This window comes from Clupea harengus, chromosome 10 (genome assembly GCF_900700415.2).
Source record: "Clupea harengus chromosome 10, Ch_v2.0.2, whole genome shotgun sequence".
NCBI lineage: Eukaryota > Metazoa > Chordata > Actinopteri > Clupeiformes > Clupeidae > Clupea > Clupea harengus.
In genome coordinates this window covers 25270929-25282250 of record NC_045161.1, presented here as the reverse complement: position 1 = coordinate 25282250, position 11322 = coordinate 25270929, and the positions used below count along the sequence as shown (strand labels likewise).

Genomic DNA, 11322 nt, shown 5'->3' with positions numbered 1-11322 from the left:
AAATGACAACTGTTTTTTTTTCTCTCTCTCCCCTGTTTTTTCACAGTGCTCTTTTAAGCTATTTTACTGCACACAGAATCAGGTTCTGGAGCCTCCATACAGAGGAACAATCAAGCAGTGAGATTGTGAATCAGCAGGGGTGCCTGGCTTTGCTTTCCTACATCTCCCCCTCCTTTTCTCTCTATTTCTCTCTCTCTCTCTCTCATTTCACTCTCACTCTCTCTCTCCATTGTCTCCTTGAAGGAGTGCTGTATCAGCAAGGAACAGAGGAGATAAAGAGGAGACAAAAGCATGTTAGCATGTTAGCATGTGCTGCCAAGCCACAGGCAGACAGGGACAGCATGTTTGTCACGAGGGGCCAAGCCAGCAGAGGCTTACGCTGGACCTTTTCCGCCAAACACCAACAGCATGTAGAATTAACTGCCTGGGCCGAGAAACCCTCGAAGAGGTTCCAAATACATGTCACGTCAAGGCACCCACAAAACAAAAGAAAAAGAAATTCTTCTCTTTTCCTCAGCGTGGAACCAACCATATGCTCGAAAAACCTCCGGGTAGAGACAATATTTACATGTATAAATGGAGAATATACACCTTGATATTACAATGAGCCTTAGGCATTGGCTGGCCATCAAAGTTGAGAGGGCCAGCCAATGCCTTCATTATTTTGAAGAGCATGCGAGTGTACAACACTAGACACAGTGGCTACTGCCATCCGAGGCCATAAACTAAATAATCAAATAAAGGCGGAGGTGCCGAGGCATCCCGACAGACTGACACAAGCGGACGTGTCGCCACGGTGACAGCGGCGCGGCGAAGGCCCCCCTCTGTAATCTGATCCCTGCCTCATTTCACCCGCGTCAAATCTTACTCAGCCAGTCTCCTCTCACCCCATTTTCACCCTTCAAAAAATAACATTACATCACTCCGCTAGTCATTTTTATAAATGGGACGTCCCCCCCGGGCCTGAAACCATACACTATTCAAACACATGCCTCCAGAAAACTGGCCTTTTGTTGAGGTCGGCTGCAGAGAAGGAAAAAAAAAAAAAGTCAAAATAAAGCGACATGTCTGTGCAGAGCATTTTGCGAGCGTTTCGCTGAAGGATTGTTGGGATTTGACATTGGTTTATAAGATTTAGATTTATAACGGTTGTGAGATGTTTACAATGACCAAATCAGCTCCTTTTCAATATCATCTGGCCAGACATTTGTTTAGAGGGGAGCCAGAACCCCGCCACTACTCCACCACCCCCGCCTCAAAGTTCAAAACTCAACAACTTTCTTTTTTTTTTCTCTATTATACTTCTTTTTCAGATATAAAAGATTTCACTGTTTGGGTTTGAGGGAGATAAAGTTCTGTTTAAGTGGCTGTCAGTAAATGAAAAACATGCGACAGGAACTCTACAAACGGTCATCAGTGGTTAATTACAAACAGATTCTGCACTGGCTCCATGCTGCGAGAACCATTAGAAAATTAGAAAAGTCTTTAATATGACAACTGCAACTTAGCGAGGCTGTAAATCCCCTTGTACTCCCCTTTCGTACGGCAAGCATTTTCCTTTCTTTTTTTTTTTCAAAGCCAAGGTTCAAGGTGGTGTCACAGAACTGGCGGTTACATTAGGCAATTGGATGCCGTGACACCATTCTTAAGTGCTTGGAGATCCAAGCGTTCAAGCTCCTTTGAGACTGGTATGCCCCAATTCTCTGACGCAAGGGGGAACCAAACAGAGGAATCTGCTATTTGGCATCTCCCCTTTCATGTACAGACAGGGTTATGTCACTTTTTGTGCTTTGAATAAATAATGTTTTCCCAAAAAATGAAAAAAAGAATTGCTAGCTAGCACAGTTCTAAGTCAGCGTGACCTAGTACAGATACAGTAGGATGGCATTGTTTGAGAGTATTTTTGGAAGAGCGGCGGCATGGCAGTACATCTAACAACATGACTTGGGCGTGGGTGTTCCAGGGACGGTAGAGTCACTGACAAGATGCCGCCATTGTTTTCCCTGTCTGACTTTTACGAGTCGACCTCGCTCGTGGCCTTTAGTCACACGTCTCACATAAGGCAGCTGTGTCAGTTGGTATGTGGCTGGCTGCGATGTTTAGTTCTGGGCTATCATCAGGCTTGATGTACTGCTCTTCTCACCAGCCTCTCACACAGTGACCCAGAGTGTGTTTAACACAGGTGGCTGGATTTAGAGGGTGGAGATGTGGCCGTGATGACTATGTGTGTCCACATCCTAGTAGGCCGCTATTAAATATTAAAGTGTGCTGCAAGAGTTACTAAGCCAGCACTCATCAAACAGAACATTCATTCTGGGGGGGGGGGGGGTAGTTATCAATATCAAAGTGCCATTTTAAACTTCAAGCTAACAGTACACTGAACATCATAAAACATTTATTTCAGTCTCAAACAGAGCAACAACCTACACACACACACACACACACACACACACACACACACACACACTTGAACTCCCTGACTATATTTCTCTGTGACACAAGAAGAGAAAGAGCAAGAAAGCTTCGGCAAAATAGCATTCCTTTCTGTGGGATGAGAGGCAAAATATGTTAGGAATGAAACCAAGCAGTGAAGGAGGGAGAGGAGAGAAAACACACACACACACACACACACACACACACACACACACACACACACTCAGAGCGAAGAGTCTGCTCAGGAGAGCAGTCAGAACTGGGTTCCTCTTTTCTGGAGAGTGTATGTGTAAGCCAGCACACCATTGTGTTTGTTTATAGATCTCTATACAGCCCAGAATAAGCACACAGGGCCAGGTCAAAGGTCGGGTCCTGCCAGCGCCCACGCTCCATCCTGCAGGTGCTGTCATCCACCCTGGGGACTGCGAGGGAGGGGTGGCGGGAGGGGCGGAGGGAGATGACAAATAAAGATTGTCACAGGAGGGGACCCTGCTCGCCGCCACAGCATCGTCATGACAACCCCACACACAGACACGCCACGGAGCAATACAGATAAAAATCGATAGCAACAGCAACGGACCCACCGGCATCCAAGGAGAGCTGGCCAGCCATTTATCAAAGCCTATTAAAAATTGACTGGTTTATTGGTGATAAAAGAACAGCGAAGCCTCCGATTGTTTTGTCCACTTCCTCAATTTCTTACGGAAAGTATTTTTGTGGCTTTGACACAGTAAGCACAACATTTAGCAAATAGGTTGTTTTAGACTAATCACTGGCACCTGCTTTTCCAAACAGTTTAATAATTGATCAAAACTTATGGGGGGGGGGGGGGGCTGACAATGCTGCCATTTTAATGTATTCCGTTTAATAAAACATTGGCATCCACAAAGGGGTGAAATATTGCTGAAAATGTCCACATCGTCCCAGCTCTTCTAAATAACAGTGACATTAACAGCGTTACAAGTCATAAGCGCTCATCATTAACATCTCCTCAGCAGCACTGAATCAGGAGCAGCCAGCAGCACAAAGCAAAGCTGACATTTGATTGTGACAATGAGAGGAACTCCAACACACTCCTTCCATAATTCATTACAGGAATCTATGCAGTGGAAAGGTAAAGGAATTGCAATGTTTTTTTTTATCCTTTCCCCTCATTTTTTTAAAACACAAATAGATGAATAAATAAATATGAGGAAGTGAGTTGTTCGTGTTTATTTCCACAAAGGCTTTTGTAAAAAGAAAAACGTATCAACTTAATCAAGTACGAATGCTAATGTGTTTTATCGAAATGAAGAACTGAAACAAAATTAACCTTTCTGGATTCAGTTTTTTTGGTGGGTTTTTAATGATGAACTGACATTTTATAGAATTATTAAATCTTAAAAAAAAAAAAGTCATACACAGGAGGTGTTTTGCCATTTAAAGCCAAAATTAGCTAAATATGGAATTGATAGAATTTTACCCAACAATTTTAAACAACTTCATTAATTTGCATTTAAACAGTATGAAATCTCACATTCAAAACTCTTTAACAAAAAAAAAACGAGGAGGAGAAATTCTCTCGACAGCACAAAATGTCGGCAACTACACAGGGATCCCCCAGAGAGAAGCGCGTGCTGTCAAAGCGGGACCCAAATAGCCTTGCTAATGCGTCTGGAGCAGTCATACATATTCAGAGTCTTAAAACGAGACAGATTCCAGAGCGCCATCGCGCCGCGCACCGTGTCGTATTTATGTTACATCTGGCAACGTCAGGCGCAGAGCAGAGCCGAGCCGAGCCGAGCCGTGCCGAGCGGAGCACCAGTCCATCTCAGCAGAACCGACATGTCCCAGACTAGCCCCAACACCGATCAGCACCACCGTGAGAACACACACACACCTACTCCCGACTCTCTCTCTCTCTCTCTCTCTCTCTCTCTCTCTCTCTCTCTCTCTCTCTCTCTCTCTCTCTCTCTCTCTCTCTCTCTCTCTCTCTCTCTCTCTCTCTCTCTCTCTCTCTCTCTCTCTCTCTCTCTCTCTCTCTCTCTCTCTCTCTCTCTCTCTCTCTCTCTCTCTCTCTCTCTCTCTCGGTTGGCGGGGCCATTCAGTACCATGATAGTGGGGAGATGGACCAACCAGACATGAAGGAGGAGAGGCGGTGTGGTGGGGGGGGGGGGGGGGGGCGTGTAAGAAGAGCAGAGCCCATTAAGTCACAGGCAAGATCACCAGCCCCCATCTCTAATGTACACTGCGCTTGGCAACAGGCCTAGACAGGAAGTTTTATGATTGAAACGAAGACATAAAAGACTGCCGAGAAAATATGTGCATGGATATACATTTGTTACATTGGTCATTTTTCTAAAAATGCTCCATTCACACAGACAGGACTTTACAGTGCCCGACCAAGTGGAGGACTTTAAATGAGTATCCAACTAAAAACTTTACGTAGTTGGACATGTATTTTAAATATATTGTTACTATGATCATTTTTTTTTTTCATGGGGCCCATCACTTCTCTCTTGCCCATGAATCACTGCTCCTAAATGGGGACATGATCGGCTCAGATTCACTTGGAGCCCGATGCTGATGACAGGCCTGAGAACCCAAACAACAGAAGGCACATAGCCTCCCTATTAAAACAAAACCCTGTTGAAGAACAGAGTGTTGACGGTGGTGAGATGAGGAGAGGGAGAGGACGGGGGGGGGTGAAGTGTTTTTGTGTGTGTGTGTGTGTGTGTGTGTGTGTGTGTGTGTGTGTGTGTGTGTGTGTGTGTTGGTTGGGGGGGGTCAGGGATTCCCCAGAAGACTTTTTCGTCCAGCTTCGCTGATAGCGGCCAAACCAAACAGACACAGCTCACCACGGTGATGACAAAACAAACAAAAGCCAAAACCCAGCGCAGCAGCGAAAAGCCCAGGATACTGGGCCCTCACTCTCCCAGGGAGAGCACCTTCATCCAGCCTCGCTCGCTCAGGGAGAGCACCTTTATCCAGCCCATGTACACACACACACACAATAAGCCCCCGAAAGCCTGTAGGTTTCTGTGGGCTCTTTCAAAGGGGAGGGAAGAGAAAAGGGGCCAACAGCCAGGAAGAGGTCGGTGTCACAGTGTGCTTCATGTGGACTCGAACTCTCAATGAACCCCAGGAACTGCCAGGGAGTAACACACCATGCATAACTGTAACTCCCACCTCTAAAAAAGCCAGGCTAGACAACAGGACAAAAAAAAGAGAGAGGGGAGAGAGAGAGAAAGGGAAAGAGAGAGAGCAAAAGTACGCGCCAACAGGCCTGAAAAGGCCCCCTGCTCTCTTGAAGACAGAGCCTGATTCAGGGCAATCTCCACAGGGCTGTGGGGCTGGCGAAGAGTGTGGGGGGGGGGGCTGAGGTGGGGGTTTGGACTTCAATGAAAACATCATGCAAGGGCAGCGTAGCGCACAAGGAGAGAAAAATAAACAGTGGGGTCCAGGCCACCCATGGCATCACCTCCTCTCCACTCCAGCTTCGGCTAGAGCTGCTCCACACTCACTCACTCCCTCCCTCCCTCAGTCACTCACTCATTCGCTCCCTTCCTCGCTCGTGAGATAATGAAAAAGATATCTCTCTTTATCCACCATCTATGCCCCCTTTTATTTCATGCACTAATGCCTGTGAGACACACTGGAAGCGTCTGCCTGCCGCGCCGAAAGCAAAAGGGGAGCGATAGCATCTCAATACCGCCGGTCTGCGAATCCAGTGCAGTTTTCTCTGCCCGACGCCGCCGGCCGCCGGGGCCTGAAAGGTGAACACGAAGGCAGAAAAATACTACGCGAGCCTCTGCCCCTTGCACCACTACCACCGCCGACTTCTTCTAGCACTGCCAATTTCAAAAATGTCAAGCGGGAAAAAGGGGGGGGGGGGGGGTTTGGGGGGGGGGGGTGCTAGGCTAGGAGGTGACTTATGCCTCGCACCGCGTAATGTCAGCTCGTCTCTGCTCTTGGTGCAATTATTCCAGTGACACACGCTCTCACAACACAAGAGGGGAGACACAAGTGAAGTAAATGAGATACATACTCTGGCTTTGACAGCCCCCCCCCCCCCCCCCGCCACACACACACACACACACACACACAGGAAAACATTACGCTGCAACTGGTAATTTAGCTCAAAGCCTTCCATCATTTCCCTGCAATACCTAAAATCTTACTGCCTGCATTTCACAGCATCCGCAATTGATCAGGACCTCCAATAAAAATACTGTGCTTTCCTCCAGCAGGGATTGGAACCAAATTAAAAGGCACAGGCAGAAGTGCATTACAGAGTAGGAGGGACAGCTTAGCTGACGGAGATGCCTCATGGTTAATGACGGAAAAGTGAAGCTACTCTGCTTGAAAAAAAAACACTTATTTTTCTGCAATTCTTGACAGCCACAAAGAGCTATTCACACCTCCAAAAGGCCACTGAGAAATACAACTGAGATGGTATTTCCATGGGCTGAACTAACAAAACATAGTTCAGTAACTCACTTAAGAGCACATACTCTATGACCCTTCTAAATGTGAACAGAGTGTGTGTGTGTGTGTGTGTGTGTGTGTGTAAACCATCTTTAAATTTTGACAACCAACTTTAACAGATTTTCATCAAAAAATTGCATGGCAGCTTAAAGTATATACATTTAGCCTTTCAGCAACTTAAGACAGTACGTTAAAGAAAGGCTTTACCTTTACATATGGGATCACTGAAAACGAGACAGTTATGTTTATCAAAATACAGCAACTGAAAATGGATGACTATGGGCCATTCACAGTGCTTGTTAAAAGCGTTGCTTAATTTCAACAATGTACGGCAGCGAGAAAGGTGACAGCTAAATTATTTATCTATTAGGATGACAAAGAAATTACATTTAAACGCACATGACATAAAAAAAGGGAAATAACTTTTACCTGTTTTCTCCTTTATTTCGCACAAGACGTTGAAGAGTGCTGGCTTCATTCGGTGACAGTTCAATGCGTGTTTCCTAAAATAAAATAAAAGTCTATTGGACATCTCTTTCTCTACTGCAGTGAACTGTAGATCGATAGAGATACGACCGCATTTCGGGCCTACATAGATGTCTGACATGAAGTCTACCACTAACAAAAAACATATATAACGCATATGGATTATGTTCTTAAATATAAATAACACGACGTTGAAGGGAAAATAGTTTTCAACAACAAACTTCACCGAGTTGCCCAACATCAGGCTAAAACTTTCTCTGCCGTTGGACCCTTTTATGGCTTGTAAATTTAAATATTTCATGAACTTTTACAAACTCGTCAAATTATTCATTGTTTGTATGTTATTAAATTATTAATACAGTTATTGTTGCCATTTTTATTGTTTATGAATTCTGGATTGTCTCTAATCTGGATATTTTACAGGTTATTCATGAAGTTACATTCAGACTACATTGTGGTTTTATTTGTAAATTTTGATATTTTAAAACACAAAAGTTCGACAATGCTTATTACACGTCTTACGGAATTTTACACGACCAAATTGACAATAAAGTAGCCTGATGACGGCTTATTTAGAGTTTAGATATTTATTTTGTATTTTGGCTGTTTGATCAAAAGAAAGTGGTTATTGTTTTGGCCAAGCTTTAGACAATTACTTCTTATGTCCGACACACTGATAGATTATTCAAGCGTTCCAACATAAACTCGGATAATAATGAAATACTTCCTGAGCTTCGGTGTTAAAACAAAATGAATCCAGATTCCATCATGTTTAGGTCTACCGAAAATGGACGGGGACCAGTAGGCTAGGCAATGTAATAGACCATAGCTGTCACATCTGCCTATAATTATTGCAAATCCGTCTCCCTAGTGATTCTGGCATCATGTTGTGACCATTTAACAAAAGAAATGCAGTTACCTCACAATTTGTGACCACTTATTTCACCAATACAGAAGACAGATCGCCACCATACGTGGTCATGACAGAACCAGGTGACATCTTCAAATGCAGTCCTTAAGAATAATGTCTCTTTAACAAATAACCAATAATACTGAATGTCAAAGTCACAAGTTATCAATCTGTTGTCCAAATTGTTTGAATACTCACTTGACATGACAAAGTTTACATGAAGACAACAGTGACTGCCAAGAGTGAATGTCACTGCTGTAGACTACAACCCGCTTTGTATTTTTTACTCTTTGCTGTTGTTTCTCTTGTACATTCTCTTGCGTTTAGCACGCGTAATTATATTCCTTAGACAGCTTTCGGGGAAGCTCGGGATGCTGCTGGTCTAATCAAAGAGTGTGTTTAAAAATGTCACCATTAAGGCTCCTCGTTAAGATGTAGTGTCCAACATAATTGTGTTAGAACATGAGGGACACATCTAAAGACATCTCACCTGGCCTGTGCTTCGTCCAGACTTTGATCTGTGATGGTCATAATTTGCTGTAAAATGTCTCCAATGTCTTGTTTTCTTCCGTCACCGTCGGCCCCTCCGGTGCCCTCCTGCATGTGCTGAGACAGGCCGGGGTGCCCTGTCATCCCGACTCCCGCGTGAGAGTGCATCAACCGGGACTGCTCGTCCATGTCGTTCGAATTAATGTTGTATCTCACCGCCACTTCGTTCGCGCTACTCTCCTGTAAACTACAAGAATACGCACGGAAATTCCTTCGAAGCTATGCTGAGTCCACACCGATCCTCCCCTTGCTGGCTCCTCTTGTGTTTTTCGCCGTTGCAAGAGACGGATAGGGGAAAGGCAAACCCTCTGCCTCGCTCTCTTCCCAGCTGGTCTTGAGCTAAATGTGAAACCTGATCTGAAATACTGCCTTGACCCACTGTGTCTATGCGTGGAAGAGCAAGGAGCAGAGCTGAAACTGTAAATTCGGCGCGTGCTTTCTCCCGCGTTATAACGGTGTCTGGTTCCCGGTGTGCAACCGTTCCACCCGATAGACAGTGCTGCGTCGGAGGGAAGAGGGTTTCAGACCTTAGATATAGGTTATTTCGACTTGTTTCATCCCTTTGCTTTTGTTACGTGAAGCACTGGCAGCGCATAGCGAGACTGTGAAGCACAAACTCCACCCACCCGACATGATTGGAAATAGAGACCATTTAGCTCCTCCTTGAAGTGCTTCACATGAAACGTCAATCATGGCACAGGGAAGGTGGGACGCAGGAACCAGCTTTAATACTGTATCCGATGTATCGTGTTGTAAGCACTTAGACACTTCGGAGTGGCATCTCAGGTGATGGATTGGAGCAGATCTCGAAGTAAGTAATTGTGGTTGAGAACAAGAGGGCTGCTCTTGTCTACCCCTCTGACACAAGGAAGACCTCCATTTTCTCCACAGAACTCCATTTAATGTTCCGGACCGTTGCCAAGAAAAAGACTTATCCTATGGTGCTGGAGCTGCTAATCAAAACAATCGACTTTCTCATTCATTTGTTAAAATTATTACAACGATTAAGCATTTAATACGATTAACGACAGTGGATTCCACCACCTCTCAGTGACAGGGTCCTTTATAATGACAAAAATTCACTCCCCAATTTAAATCAACTTCAACTTCACAATTCAAACTGTCTTCATGATATATCAAATGTGCAAAGTGCCGGAGCAGTTCATAGCCTATTCATCTTTGCATTCCAGACGGAGTCCTGTGCAGTGTATTGTTGTATTTTGGTGTACAGTGTTGTGTGTGAGTGAGTGTGTGTGGAGCTGTTTTTTTTTTTTCAGGTATGTTAGGGGGCCGCGCTTGACTGGGTTTTGCTGGGTGCTCCTAATGTAAGCCGGTGACCCATGGTGCGCAGTCAAGCAGCAGGGTCTGTGTGTGTGTCTGGCCAGGCTGAAAAGTGCCCTTCAGGCCCCGAGGAGGCCTCCACTCCGCTGCTGCTCCTGCCATGGGGAGCCACCCAGGAGCTGAAGGGGGAGGGATGGGTGGGGTGGGGTGGGAGAGATACTGAATGAGTGGGGTGGAGGAGGCTACGATGGAGGAACGTCAGACTCCACAAACCCATTTTTTTTTTTCAAAACTAGCTGGAAGCGTGATTCCAAATCCTTTAGTGCAGAATTAAACAGTGGGCAATCAGTCCCTCTGGTGTTATTTGAGGGTGGGTTATTTTTTTTATTTTTTTTTAGCTATCTGCTGCTGCTTGGCACTTGGAAAAAGAGAAGAGAGAGGAAATATTTCCGGGTGGTTTCAGAAGCCAAAGAAAGAATCAGGGAGCTTCACAAGCCCCTCTCTCTCTCTCTCTCTCTCTCTCTCTCTCACTCTCTCTCTCTCTCTCTTCACAGGGACCAGGCTCGAAAACTGCAGGGAGTTTTGTTTCCATCACAGAGCTGAAAGTCAGTGGAAAGAAATCTCCTTTGATATTCAATGACAACGTTGCAGTGTGAAAATAAATAGTCTAAATAACAGTTATTTTAAGACAGTGTTTATTTTAAGTGAAGACTACTAAAGCACAACTCGTGATATCGAACAACAAACATGTCAGTCAGGTGCCTTTGTCATTATTTGCGTTCGTCACTAGCCCTAACTGAAATGGACTGCGAAACATGCATTAACACAAGAGATTACAGACTTGACAGAGGCGCATGAGAAGCAGAGTCACAGACGAGGCGGTGGCGTGCTGGAATACAGCTGTTTTGCGTGGCGACTTTGAGGGGAAGAGGAAGTGACACTGCAGACGCACACACTCCCCTGGTCCCAGGTGAGCCAGAGCTCATGTCCCAGGGCTGGGGACTCTTCTGCCTCGACTTTTCTTTTCTTTTCTTTTATTCTTTCTTTTTTTTTTTGCTGGGTGAAAAAGCAGCACCTATGCAAATGGCGAGCGGAATATGGATGATGTAAAACGGGGCGAGCGAGGAGAGTCGGCCCGGCCATCTGCTAAGCGCACCAGTAATGAGAATACCTAAGGGGGTCTGTGCTGCACCAGA

General features: G+C 45.2%; 1 protein-coding gene across 4 annotated transcripts in view; it reads right to left on the bottom strand.

Annotated features, from left to right (window-relative positions):
* pbx1b (pre-B-cell leukemia homeobox 1b) overlaps positions 1-9482 on the bottom strand; it is a 67230-nt gene extending 57748 nt beyond the window's left edge. The window contains exons 1-2 of one of the 4 annotated variants that reach the window (XM_031574563.2): positions 8787-9482; positions 7330-7403 (exon numbers count right to left, since the gene is read on the bottom strand). In XM_031574563.2, coding sequence (XP_031430423.1) covers positions 7330-7403; positions 8787-8974 — 262 coding nt within the window. In that variant the 5' untranslated portion in view covers positions 8975-9482. The remainder of the gene's footprint in view (positions 1-7329; positions 7404-8786) is intronic. The other 3 variants (XM_031574564.2, XM_031574565.2, XM_031574566.2) reach the window with 3 other exon arrangements.
* Positions 9483-11322: the final 1840 nt, after the last annotated feature.